Raw genomic sequence first — 14,505 nt, 5'->3', positions numbered from 1 at the left:
GTTAGACAGTGTCATCGATGCAACGAACATGAAATTGAGCCAACTTCAGAGGACGGCGGAAGACAGGAGGGCCTGGCGGGAGCTGGTCCATGGGGTCGCGAAGAGTCGGACTCGACTGTGCGACTGAACAACAACATTTTGTACTATTTTCTAAGGTCTATGATCACACTTGATCTGTCTGTGGAATTTTTTATGGTGAAAGATCTCATATGAGAGCCAATCCCTGGCATTTTCCTTATCTGTTTACTTCTTTTATATCCATTCCATGTTTCTCACCCATAGGGACCCAAAGCTGCTTTCATTGTTCTTCTCAAACAACCTTATGAAGGCCCTGGTCATACGAGCCGGAAAATGCGGGGGTGGGGGGAGCGTGGTTGTTTGCCCCGGAGGAAAATTATGCGCGGTTGCACGATTAGACGTCCCTTCGAGGTCCCGTGGAGGTCCCGTGGTTAGGGGGCAGGTGCCAATCACACTATGAGCCTCACTTGTTTGTATATTAAGATGAAATATGGAGAGAGGGAGGCCAGAAAAAGTAACCAACCAAAACCTGATTAGTACTGTAATTTGCTTAAAGATGTATAATACCCAGTCTTCTGGCTTTCTGTATATTCTCAGAACTGGAGATAGTCGCAGCAGTGCAATCCAGAACAAAGTGGAATAATGAACTAGGCTAGCATAGTGGCTGAGAGAATCGGCTGTGATCAGGAGGTTGCCAGTTCAACTCTCCTTTCCAACGCAAGTCTTAGTTCTGCCGTAGGTGAGCTGCTGTCTTATCCTCAGTCCCTCATTGTCAATATGTGGATAATATTGGCCAACATTATAGAAGCGTTGTGAAATTGTTATAGTAGTATATGCTATGCTGTATACACATGCTAAGATCTTTGACGTGGTCTCTGTGCTTCACAGCCATGGGATCTAATGCGCACGCGCTGAATCGATCGGCATTGTAGCAAGCTCTTTTAACGGATTTTTGTCCCGTGGAGGTCCCGTGGTTAGGGGGCAGGTGCCAATCACACTATGAGCCTGCAGCGCGGCAAACAAGCGGTGCGGCGCAATCACACCAGCAATCGCTAGGCGCCGCTACCGTGGCAAACGGGATGGATTTTTTTTAAAACTGAAGTTTGTGCATATGCATGAGTGAGCAATCGTATCTGCACATCTGAAGGTGGGTGGTGGGCTTACCGGAGGGCGACAGACGCTACTGGACCCCAACAGAGCTCCGAGGCATAGCCAATGGAGGGAGAGGTGGCCCCCTCGTCACAGCCGCTCTAACCGCCTGCGCGACAGTGGCCATAGTGACCCTCCAGAGACGGCAAGCCTGGCTGCAGTGGGAGGGGGCCTCTTTGTGCGCATGCGCCGTTGAGTGCTTGTGCGCATCCTGTGGAGACTTGGGGAAAAAACCCTGTTCCCGACGGGACATGGGCGGGTGCCGGATGCCACGGGATTCCACCGGAAACGCGATCAGGCGCCCGCCCTTGCCCCGCGGTTTCCGGAAACTAGTACCTCGGAGGTACTAGTTTTTTACCCCACATCTTCGGCGGGAAGCCTCGAGTTCGGCACGGGAGCTCTACGCTTCCCAGATGTGGTGGTGTGATTGCGCCCGGAAAATCCGCCTATCTTCCGTCTCTGTAGTGTGGCTAATGTTCCGTGTGACCGCAGCCGAAGTAGGTTAGATTGAGAGTGTGACTGGCCCAGGGTCACCCAGCAAGCTTCCACGAAGAGCAGGAATTTGAACCTGGGTCTCCTAGATCCTAATTGGACACTAACCACTACACAGTGCTGGCTGTACATTATCTTGATAGCAGTGCTGTGGTTATCAGTCACTTGTTTGTATATTAAGATGAAATATGGAGAGAGGGAGGCCAGAAAAAGTAACCAACCAAAACCTGATTAGTACTGTAATTTGCTTAAAGATGTGTAATACCCAGTCTTCTGGCTTTCTGTATATTCTCAGAACTGGAGATAGTCGCAGCAGTGCAATCCAGAACAAAGTGGAATAATGAACTAGGCTAGCATAGTGGCTGAGAGAATCGGCTGTGATCAGGAGGTTGCCAGTTCAACTCTCCTTTCCAACGCAAGTCTTAGTTCTGCCGTAGGTGAGCTGCTGTCTTATCCGCAGTCCCTCATTGTCAATACGTGGATAATAATATTGGCCAACATTATAGAAGCGTTGTGAAATTGTTATAGTAGTAGTATATGCTAAACTGTATACACATGCGTTCCGTAACAGCGTTCCGTGCGCCTTGGTGTTTAGTCATGCCGGCCACATGACCACGGAAACGTCTTCGGACAGCGCTGGCTCTTCGGCTTTGAAACGGAGATGAGCACCGCAACCCTAGAGTCGGATTCGACTGGCTTTCAAGCAAGGGAACCTTTACCTTTATACACATGCTAAATTAATAATCCAAACAGCTAAATACAGGTAAATTGAAATACAGCTAGAGAATATCTAGCTTCCTAAAAGTTAAATTCCCCCCCCCCCGTACTGTACTCTCCCAGATATGTGTGGGGGAGAATGGCTCAAGCAAGGAACCATCACTGGAAAGGCTCTGTAAAGGCTTGCCTCATCTCTGGATGCAACGCAGGTGACAAAAATTCCATTGCTAGTCTTCACTGAAGTTGACATACAAGTAGCCACTTCCTAACATATCCATAAGAACATAAGAATGATGGATCAGGCCAAAGGCCCATCCAGTCCAACACTCTGTATCACACAGTGGCCAGAAATACCAGTGCCATCGGGAGGTCCACCAGTGGGGCCAGGACATTAGAAGCCCTCCCACTGTTGACCCCCCCCCAAGCACCAAGAAGACAGAGCATCACTTGTCCCAGAGCCCCTATCTATACCATGTGGCTAATAGCCACTGATGGACCTCTGCTCCATATGCTTATCTAATTCCCTCTTGAAGCCGTCCATGCTTGTAGCCACCACCACCTCCTGTGGCAGTGAAATCCATGTGTTAATCACTCTTTGGGTGAAGAAGTACTTCCTTTTATCCGTTCTAACCCGATTGCTCAGCAATTTCATTGATTGCTCACTAGTTTTTGTATTGTGAGAAAGGGAGAAAAGTACTTCTTTCTCGACCTGCTCTATCCCATGCATAATCTTATAAACCTCACTCATGTCACCCCTCAGTCGTCGTTTCTCCAAGCTGTCAGGGCCCACTCCTCCACATGAAGCCTGCTGGGTGACCTTGGGCCAGTCCAGAGCTCTCTTAGCCCCTCCTACCTCACATGGTGTCTGTTGTGGGGGGAGGAAGGGAAGGCGATTGTAACCTGCTCCGAGGCTCCTTCGGGTAGTGAAGTGCAGGATATAAAAAGCAACTCCTCTTCCTTCTCCTTCTCCTTCTCCTCCTCCTTCAAGGATAAAACCAGCACTGTGAATTTATCCTAGAAACAAACTCGTAAGCAAAGAAACTGCAAAAGAATTTGATGTGTTGTGCTTTATGTGGGTCATGTCAGTCATAATTCTGGCAGCTCTATTCTGGCCCAAGTAAGGTTTCCAGTCAATGTTTAAGGCCCTCCCTTTACATTAATCAAGAATTCGCCAGGCATCCACAATAATGGCATAAGAACATAAGAGAAGGCAATGCCGGATCAGGCCAACCAAAGGCCCGTCCAGTCCAACACTCTGTATCACACAGTGGCCAGAAATACCAGTGCCATCAGGAGGTCCACCAGTGGGGCCAGGACATTAGAAGCCCTCCCACTGTTGACCCCCCCCAAGCACCAAGAAGACAGAGCATCACTTGCCCCAGAGCCCCTATCTATACCATGTGGCTAATAGCCACTGATGGATCTCTGCTCCATATGCTTATCTAATTCCATCTTGAAGCTGTCCATGCTTGTAGCCGCCACCACCACCTGTGGCAGTGAATTCCATGTATCTTTTCCAATGAGATGTAATTGACCTATTATCAAAGATTCACATAATTGTTTCCATTGGGGAGCCCTAGAGGAGGTGTAGGTACAAGAGCACTGCTGAGGTGCACATTTGATCCTTTGTGAGGGAATGTTAGCCCACCAAAGCCCATTAATTCCCAGGTAGTACAGACAATCAACCAAGTCTCCAGTGATTTCGACACCTTAGCAAAAGGACAGAAGTTCAGTGGGCCGCATAAAGAGGGGTTGCAGGTTATCTCTGTATAAATATTGCAGGAAAATATAACCTTTTGATACCTTGCTGGTTTGTTAAGCCAAAATAAATACAGGCGTTAAGTCTAACTTCCAAAGCCACCTGGCTGTTTCCAAAGGACCCCTCAGAAGCCATTGAACTGATCTGCTCAAAAAGGCAGTATTAGCTGGTCCAAAAGTGGTAATAGATTTGTATGCACTGCTTTTGGCCTAAACAGTTCTCCCTGAGTAAAAGTCCTCAGGAAGCAGGACTTCCCAGGCTTAATGCTGTGAAAGGAGGACTTAACCAGCACTTCCACTCTGCCAAGCACCTCTCTGTCCATGAAATGGGATGGTCTCCCAAACAGTCATGGGATACATGTGGAAGAAACAGGGCCCTCACTCTTAATGCTGCTTTTGCTGCTCCAAGTGACGTCGCGTGGCTGGGACTACCCAGGACAAAAACAGTGCACGTGGCACCTATATCTGCTTCTTGCTGGCAGGAAGGAGTAAGGGATGTAAAAATGTGGATTTGGAGGGGTTCTGGCCCATAAGCACACTGGCCAAGGTGGTCTCCCCCCCACCCCCGATTGTGGTTGCTCTACCATTGTTCTGCTTCCAAGTATATCTGCATGACCATGTTACAGGATTTTTTAATCATTACCATAGGAATAATATTTACTCTCTTTGAAGATAGATCCAGGTGGTGACCGTATGAACTTAGCTTGTTATTGCTGTTTAGTCTTTGTATATGTCAAGACATCTCCATTAAGTTGTATGCTAATTTATTGTTCGCCTATGTAGAGGCATCTGCCTATATATTTGAGCCGTTAGCTTCCATTTCAGTGTATCTGAAGGAGTGTGCGTGAATAAACCTTTGTTGGTCTCAGAAGTGCTACTGGTCTAAAATTTGTTCTTTTTACCTTCTTGTCTTTTGTCAAGTTTATTAATGTCGGAGCTGGGAGCCCAATGCCCACAGACACTATGATTTTTATGAGGTCCAGGTGGTTAGTGATGGGAGCACAGGGCAAATAAAGACGGCTAAAAGTCCTGGATCCAGAGAGCTACTTTAGGAAGTGAGCCCAGGGGGAACCTTGACTCTTCCCCCCCCCACCTTTTACACAAAAGACAGTCCTGCCATATCGTACAGTGACAAACCCTGAGCTGTTCAGACACAAGTTCAAAGTTCTGCTGGGAACTGTGTGGAACTTTTTCATCCACACCAACGTGTTCCTGTTGGAGTGGATCCCACCAGCTTTTCCACTCAGACTTGCACAACTCCCCTCCATATCACAGCCCCTGCCTCGTGGCTTTTGTCCATTCATCACAGCCCTCGTCTCATGGCTTTTGTCCATTCAAGTCCCATGGTTCTCAGAATAGCCTTTCTTTGGTCATCAAAGGAGACCTTTCTCCCTTTTCTCATCGCCAGAAAGGCATCTTCACTAATTCCTCTGCCTTTCCAGATAACAAAGAATTCTCTGGAGACAAAGAACACTCTATTATCTTGGCTTGATAGTGTTACTTCTACTGGCCAGAGAAAGTTAACATCCTATAATATAGTACTGTTGGCCAAGATTAGTTGTAGATGGGTTGGGATACCTTGAATTGCTGCGAATGTAGCTTACCATAGAAACCAAAATGTTTTAAGTTTTTAATTTGAGGTCTGCTTACTCATAAGCCGCAATCTCAGCCTGTATAAGCAACCAAGTGTCCGAGCTTTTTTGTGTGTTGCTGTTGGAAAGCAGGCTTCTGCTCGCATCCATTATAAAGTCTTCGCTTCAGCTATTAACTTTGGATTATTGAATTGTTTTGACCTGTTCAGTGCCAGTTCTGCTTTACCACAAGAGAAAAGGATGCCTGTGAAGTCTGAAGGAAATTAGAGACTGTTTTTGAAATGCACAAGCTGTTAACATTTTTGAAATTTTTCTGTCATCTCTCAAACGCTTATTGCCACTTCCATCTTTCCACCTAATAAAGTCACCATGAAAACTTGTACTGGTTACACGCTGCTGGCACATTAAGATACAAATAACTTTTGTGTTGGGTACTTTTACATTCTGCTTCCATTGATGTCGAGGGGGATGCTTTGACCTATATAGTGTTATCTTGCACAAATGCCTTGATGTCTGGAACCTGGAAAACAAGGTCTTGCTGGGGTTAGCTATAGGCCTCTTCCTAGGCTATGGTTTCCTGTTAAAATATCTGGAAATTTTATTCTAAGAGAGAGCAAGCTGCTACTAGTCTCAGCAGTGGCTTTTCATCAGTTATTTATTTGGGGAATGCATTGTCACTGTTTATTTTTGTTGGGGGGGGGTTAAATCACCCTCTTATCATATCTGGTCACCAAGTTGGTTCACAATACAAGATTAAAAACACAACACCTTTAAAGCAATTAATGATATAAAAAAGGGAAAATTCCTTTCCCACAGCAGCGCCAATGTAGCCCACCATAGCATCCTCTCCATTCAAATGGAAGGTACTCTGAAACAGGTAGGTCTTTCAGCCAGTCCTCTGGTCTGTTAGAAATTGTGACCCTCTCATTGCCTGTGGAGAGCATTCCATTGGAGCAGGGTGGAAGCAGAATAGGCCCTTCTTTGGGTCCCAGCCAGTGAGACTTTCTTAAGGAAGTTCCACTTGCTTGGATCTCAAGTTGTAGGTTGGACAGTAAAGGGTCAAGACAGTCCTTAAGGCCACTTCAGGCTTTACAGATTAAAAACAACATATCTTGTTGGGCTTGGAAATATTGCAAGCCAAAGTAGTTGGCATAACACCAGCTTGATAAGCTCACAGTGGCACATCCAGTAATGACTTAAGATGCTGCATTCTGTACTTTCAAAACTGTCCTTGAGGAAGAGTGTTTTACAGAATTAAAGTCTGGATGTTACTAATATGTCTGTAGCTAGCAATGTTTATGTTCTCCAGAAAAGGGTGCAATGGAAGAACAAACCCCAGTAGGAGTCATTTATTTTATTTATTTATTTAAATTTATAACCCACCCTCCCCGCGAACAGGCTCAGGGCAGCGTACAGATAGGGCCAATGCCCAATACATAAAACATTAAAACTGCATTTTAAAAACATTCAGTACAACATAAGTGCTCTCCACAGCAACTAACAAGGGAACAGATGACGTCATCAGGATGGTATCCTTAGTGGCCACAGCTTCACACAGTACCACCATTTTTGCGCTCACGGCGAGTTGGTAATAAGGGCTAGGCCACATAGTAATAGTCATAGACAGATGGTAACAGTCTTGGTGGCTCCTACTCAAATGCCTGGTGGAAGAGCTCCATCTTGCAGGCCCTGCAGAACTGTCGCAGGGCCCAGATCTCCTCTGGGAGCTCATTCCACCAGGTAGGTAGCCGCCCCCCCGAAAAAGCCCTAGCCCTAGTCGCCGCTAGTCTGGCCTCTTTGGGACCTGGAACCACCAGGAGATTTTAGTCCTGGACCGTAGTGCTCGTTGGGGAACATATGGGGAGAGGCGGTCCCGTAGGTATGTTGGACCCTGGCCATCTAGGGCTTTAAAAGTAAGAGAATTGGTGCTTCGATGAGGGACCACCAAGGAAGATGCTGCAGAAGAGGACAATGGCAAACCATCTCTGCTTCTCACTTGCCTTGAAAGTCCTCTGCTGGGGTTGCCGTAAGTTGGTTGTGACTTGATGGCACATATGTACACACACACAAATTCTTACACTAAGGCATTCCATGTAAGAGAAATGAACTGTAACTACTCCCGCATGCCAATTCTGAACACGTTTACTGAGAAGCAAATATCACTGGGAATAGATGAGATTTACTTCTGAGTAGGTAAAGTATAAGGTCACCGTTTAAATATTTTCAAAGCTTTCTTAATTTAACAATATTGGTTTAAAAAAATCACAGATAGGGGTGGAAGAGGGGAAGCAATTCACTCACAACTGTTACCTACTGTGCATGTGGAAAGTCCAGAATCTTCAGAAGCAACTCTTAAGCCATTTTCCAGGCATGACACCTTTGTCTCAGGAACATTGACGGCAATCTGGGGTACTTCTTTGGTAGCTGTGCATTTGCTTCTTCCAAGATGTACAAACTGCTTCACGGAGCTCCGCGTGAAGAGGGGGCCCAACGAAGGCCACAGGAAGTGCCTGCCGGCTCGGCAACCCATTGATGCGGCGGCGGCGGCTGCCGCCATATCACTGCAAAGATGGCTGGCTGAGACGCTCGGACTCTAAACTGGCAAACTTGATGCATGGTTGATGGCATAAATTGGTCTCAAATATTTTAAATGTAGCTGGAAGATAGAACCTTTCTTTCAAGGATGGTATTGAAAGACTGGAGCTAATATATTAAGACTGTATTGGACACAATTTACTCTCTCTTGTATCTTCACAGATTATCAAATTATGTGTGTATTTATGGCTATTGTTGGTTGCCGTCTTGGACCTCCAGAGGAACTGGTTGGTCACTTTCTGAGACAGAATGCTGGGCTAGATGGACCTCTGGTGTTATCCAGCAGGGCTTTGCTTATATTTTTATGTATCTCAAAAGATGACACAGTTCTGACTTTCACCAAAATTTCATAACTGGTTGATGGAAAGAATAAAACCTGACTCCAGTAGCAAGTTATTGGAATAGTGTTACTGTAATACACTGCAAGTTGTTTGTAGGTATTTGTCAAATTTGTATGCTGTGCTAACCATGCAGTAAAATAGCTCTAGCAATTCAAACTGTTTTTCTTAGATATCTTGTGCCCCCCTCCCCCCCATTCCTTCTTGGCATCTGAAATTTACCTTAAAATATGGTGATTAGGTGATATGTATAAGTTGCAAGGACCAGTTTTAAGGACTTTATATTGCATGTCAGTTCACGTCCAGGCTCAGTTCAACTGCTGGATTATTACCTGTGAAGCTTTTCTCAGTTCAGGACTAGCAGACCCCGTAGGGCATATCATCATGAGTGAGTGTGCCCGCCAACTAAGTTCCTCAGAGCCCATTTCTTTGTTACCCCATTTTCACAGGTTAAACTGCTGAACACCAGATTCACAGGCTTTTCTGTAGTGGCACCCAAGCGCTAGTACTCACTCCCTACAGGAGCTCAGCTGGTGCCAAAGGTACAAGCTTATAGGCTCTAAGTTAGTGTCCGCTGACGCCATGGTGCCCGTTGACCTGGTTACCTGCCTAGTAGTTTTAGAAAGTGGGCAGGGCCCGGCTGTGCTTTTGCCCAGCATGGCTTCTGATTATCAGCTGTGCATATTTTAAAAAAGTCACTTCAATGGTAGCTTCCATCCCAGCACAGAACTCTTGCACTGTGTGACTAAAGGTAAGCTCTGTGTATACAGAGTATATATAATATGTTCATTTTAAAAGGCATCCTAGTTAAATAGAGTTTCTGCCTGAAATGTTGAAAAGTTACTATTAGAGTTATGTATTGAACCCGCCCTGATATTTTGTGGGTAGCTTTGTCTCCTGTGGCAGCTATTTTGAAGTTGCACCCACCAGCCCATGTAAGAATTCCAAAGATCCCTGCTGGTTGAGGACCCCTGCTCTAGGTGAAGACATTTGGATTCCCCTGGACCTTTTAGGTCTTCTTCCCCTTTGGAGTGTTGTTACAAGTTCTGTCTGATTGTCCTGCTCCTATCCCATGGTTCTTCTAATATACTTCCCCTGGCTTTATGGCGGTTGTGCTAGACTTTTAAGAGCTTCCTGGATTTACAACTCGCACTGTTTTGAATAGTTTTATTACATTTTCCTGTTTGCTGCTGTCTTTATTCTTTTTGTATTTATTGTTTTACTGCGTTTAGAATTTTTATTATTTGTAAGTTGCCTTGCAGGCATTTACATTGGATAGGTTGGAGCAGGGGGTACGCATTGTAAATAAGTCGTAATAGACAAATCTCGTACAAAGTCTGGGCAGCTACCAGTAAGATTCATTCTAGTTATGCATAGGAAATTTGAGAACCCCTTTTAAAGGCCTGAATTTGTGTGTTTATAACCAGGGTGGTACTTCAACTTGCTGTCCAACCAGTAGTTTATGGATCTGACTGGTGCTTTAAAAAAACTTGTTTTTAAAGTATTGGGGTCAGCCAAGTTCTCGATATCAGTCAGTCAACTTTTGACTGCACTGAAGCAACATACACAATTGCCAATATCAAAACAAAAATACCAACAAGAAACTACAGTAACACCAGCAAGTAAGTTACTAGTACAATGAAATAACATTACACTCACACTAGCAGCATATTAAAAGTGGTAGGGCAGTAATTTACACACACTATACATATATAGTAGCAATATAAAACTTTTTTTTTATTGCTAATCCCAACAGATTAAAAAGTTATAAAAGTCATGCCTAAAAGAGTTGTGACAGAGTAAGTTAAAAGCCTGAGCAATTCCTTTTTTAAAAAGTAAGTCTATAACCTTCCTATATATACAGAGCAGGGAAACCCAACTTTGATACTTTTAGGGAGTTTCTAAGGCAAAGGGATTCATTTGCTGAAGTTTCAGCTGAAGTTTAGGCAAGTATGGAGTTTGTTCCATTCTTTTTTGCTAATTTTTTTTGTTGTTCAGTCGCACAGTCGAGTCCGACTCTTCGCGACCCCATGGACCAGATCACGCCAGGCCTTCCGGTCTTCCGCCGTCCTCTGAAGTTTGCTTTTTTTTTTTTTTAGTTGCCATTCATGCATTTCTTGTGTGTCAAGAATAAAGGGTGTGGTGTAAAGAATGGAGTGGGCTAGTCCTGGACACTTCAGAGTGCTTTGGATCCGAGCAAGTGGACTCCTATAATACTTGGCAAAATACCTTTGGAAAAGGAATGAGATTTCAAAAGCTGTTTGTGATATGTCATATTGGTGGGTGTGTGGACCTGTTGTTCCACTAGGAGGGAAGAGCAGCTCACTTGGTACAAGTGAGTGCAAGTAAAGTAGCTCTCTGAATCAGGCCCAGCTATTTATTTAAGATAGTATCGTTTGGATTTATCTGCCTAAAGAGCTCTTCAATTTACATCTGTTTAATTTTACATAAATGTTCTATCATAATATTGTGTGGCAAATTTTATGTGCAAGTTGTGTGGTGCTTATCCATGATGGTATGTTAGTAACCTAAATATCTGAAGAGAGTAAGGCTGTCGAATCGTTTTCTCTCAGAGGCAATATAACTATAATACACTGGGGCAGTGATGCTCTGTATTCTTGGTGCTTGGAGGGCAACAGTGGGAGGGCTCCTGGAGTTCTGGCCCTGCTGGTGGACCCCCTAATTCCACCTGGGTTTTGGCCACTGTGTGACACAGAGTGTTGGGCTGGATGGGCCATTGGCCTGATCTAACATGGCTTCTCATGTTCTTATATATCGTTTTGCAGTTCAAGTAAGAATTTTCTGTGGGGGGGAAAAACCCTGACAAGTGTTCTTTCTTTTCTTTTTTTTAAGAGCAAGGCTTAGATCACATAGCAGAAAATATCCTATCCTACCTTGATGCCAGATCGCTCTGTGCAGCCGAGCTGGTTTGTAAGGAATGGCAACGAGTTATTTCAGAGGGCATGCTATGGAAGAAGCTTATTGAGAGAATGGTACGAACCGATCCACTCTGGAAAGGCCTTTCCGAAAGAAGGGGCTGGTATGTATCTGTGTAAAAACCTGCATGTGGCCTTTCTTCAGACTTAGAGGGTCAGCCAGAAATACACTGGGAACATTTAGGTTTGTCAATACTGGTTATCAGCTTAAACTCTTAGGATGCTTCCTGGTGGTGCTGTTCTTCAACAGTGGTGCAGTTAAGCTAGCAGAAGTATGGAGGTGATTTCTGCAAAGCCCCTTTCCCCCATAGACCTCTCAGTTCCTTGCTTTTCATGAATGATCCCCTGACCCACAGGAGGAGAAAGGGGCTCAGTGGGCTACAGTGGGAGGGGGGATTTCACTTTTCCTATTCTGTTTTGATTTTGGCTTCAGTGTATATGGCAGTGTGTCTGAATGCAAGATGTAACCTTTTCATTTCTCCTCTCTCTCTTTAGGGATCAGTACCTGTTTAAAAACAGACCCACAGATGGCCCTCCCAATTCATTTTACAGGTCACTGTACCCAAAGATAATTCAAGATATAGAGGTATGTCTTTTGACAGCTACCTTTTAAAGTTGCTTTGTGTCTGAAGCTGCATTTCATGGAACTTTAGTGCTTTGGTATATTTTTTGTAAAGTTTTCAGTTTTATGACACTGACCCTAAATGAGGAAGTGACGCCTGATTCAGGAGGGCCGCTGTGATGGAGTGGAGAAATAGAAGAAGAAGAAGAAGAAGAGATTGGATTTATACCCCGCCCTTCACTACTCAAAGGTGTCTCAGAGCGGCTTACAAACTCCTTTCCCTCCCCCTCCCCACAACAGACACCCTGTGAGGTGGGTGGGGCTGAGAGAGCTCTGACACAAACTGCTCTTTTTCAAGGACAGCTGTGCCAGAGCTTGTGACTGACCCAAGGTCACACCAGCAGGTGCAAGTGGAGGAGTGGGGAATCAAACCCGGTTCTCCCAGATTAGAGTCCACACACTTAACCACTGCACCAAACTGGCTCAAACAGTATGAGTTTAAGGGACAGTACTGTAAAACACAGAAGAGAGAGGATTTGAAAGAGATCAAGGCATACAGCATAACATATAAAATGAGCCCGGACCTGGATATCCCAGGAAAGCCCGATCTCGTCAGATCACGGAAGCTAAGCAGGTGTCAGGTCCCCCCAACGACAACGAAGTACACACTTGTAGAAAGGTTTTACTTTTATTGAAGCTAAAGGTGCATTGACAGGAACACTGTTAGGAATGACTTGTAACCAAAGAGCATGTCAGGATATAGTACATTCAAACCACCAAGACCCAATTGTGGGACTCATCTGCGGGATAACCCAAGCAATGTCTTCAGCGGCTCTCCTCCTGCGGCCTTGAAAGATACTTGTTGCTGCAGCAAAGCAATTAAGCTCAAGGAAAGGAATGCGCATGAAACACATTTGGCAGCTTGTCGAAGCTGGCAAGTAGTTGGAAGGGAGACCTCCTTGAAATACCAGCAGTTGGGAGAACAGGGGCAGGCTTTATTCAGCCACCTCTCTGAATATACTCCAGGCCCGCAGTAGGGGTCAGTCACCAGAGGTCGCCATGATTTCCAGGAGCACGCGTGCGCGCGCACACACACACACACAAAATACTATATATGAACAATGGAATTTCAGGAGAAGAAGTTAGCTGGGGGGTACCTCTCCAATTCATTGCCAACCTCAGTTGTGTACATGGGACTGTTTTCGTACCTAGTGGTGGTTCCATTTATTCCAAGGGACCTGAGACCTGTGTGTCCATTGCTGTGTCCTCCAGCATGGGCACAGGAGCGTTGATTGTCTGGCAGAGATCTCTGGCTCTGGGCACTCAGTCTTATTATGAACAGAACAAAGCAAAGCTTTGACATTCACACATCCCTTCCTTAGTTATGGCCGTTTACATAGAACACAGGAGAACTTACATTAATCATTTGAACCTGCCCTGGACCAAGTGGCCATTTCTGTTTAAAATGTTTGGGGGTTTTTTTGAAGCACAATCCTGGATGTCAGAGAATCACATTTATTCTCGGGGGTTTTATTAGAATCACATTAAAACCACTATCCTATTGCAAATCTATTGCAAATCTGTTGCTAATCTGAGTACACAGGGCTCGTAATTTGAAATCATGAGGATTTCTGTTTGACCCTTTGGCTTCTCGGGAGGTTAAAAAAAAAGCACTGATGAGAACAGCTACTTCAGAATTGAGAGAGTAAAGCAGGTCATTCTCGAGGCGTCCCCGTTATGCTTAGATACGTGCATTAGAGGATATATTTAATACTATGCATTTGCATGCCTTTGCTGGTGACATTTTTTTAAAATCCTTCGGCCCTCAGGTAATACAAAGATGTTGGTCAGACCCAAATTATGACAAAACCTGGGGGGAAAGATGTATTTGAAAGCAGCTACCCTAGGTTAATTTAAAGAACTGTAGACTCTGTAATCCAGGGGTACGACTAAACGGGGCTGATTCCTAATTAGTATAAGTCTTTATAAATTTCTTAGAGGCATGAAAAAGGGGTTTTGTTGTTGGTTTTTTACATTTGCATCTTGTGATGGCGGCCCCTACTATTAGGAACATGCAGAGAACTTTCCATTCCAGCCAAGGATCCAAATTCTTAAAAAATGTAAACACTTCCTCCACTTTATGCCACCACATATTCATATTAAGAAATTGAAGGTGTTTATACCATTTTGAGTATTAAAGGCTTCCAAAGACTTCACTACTCTTATAAAAGAGTTGGCATGTGTGTGTGTATATATGCTCATTATAATTACAGAAGAATCAGAAATTTGTATGGTATTTAAAAAGTGATAGAAAGCAGAAAACATATAGAAATGTAGGAAAATATAAA

General features: G+C 44.6%; 1 protein-coding gene across 2 annotated transcripts in view; it reads left to right on the top strand.

Annotated features, from left to right (window-relative positions):
* Nucleotides 1–14,505, top strand: part of FBXW11 (F-box and WD repeat domain containing 11) — a 137,888-nt gene that overhangs the window by 90,675 nt on the left and 32,708 nt on the right. For both annotated transcript variants that reach the window (XM_015406931.1, XM_015406930.1), the window contains 2 exons: nucleotides 11,513–11,699; nucleotides 12,091–12,181. In XM_015406931.1, coding sequence (XP_015262417.1) covers nucleotides 11,513–11,699; nucleotides 12,091–12,181 — 278 coding nt within the window. The remainder of the gene's footprint in view (nucleotides 1–11,512; nucleotides 11,700–12,090; nucleotides 12,182–14,505) is intronic.

The sequence above is a fragment of the Gekko japonicus genome, unplaced genomic scaffold (assembly GCF_001447785.1).
Source record: "Gekko japonicus isolate JY-2015 unplaced genomic scaffold, Gekko_japonicus_V1.1 scaffold1350, whole genome shotgun sequence".
Classification (NCBI taxonomy): Eukaryota; Metazoa; Chordata; class Lepidosauria; order Squamata; family Gekkonidae; genus Gekko; species Gekko japonicus.
The sequence above is the reverse complement of the archived record's forward strand: the minus strand, read 5'-3'. Positions and strand labels throughout refer to the sequence as shown.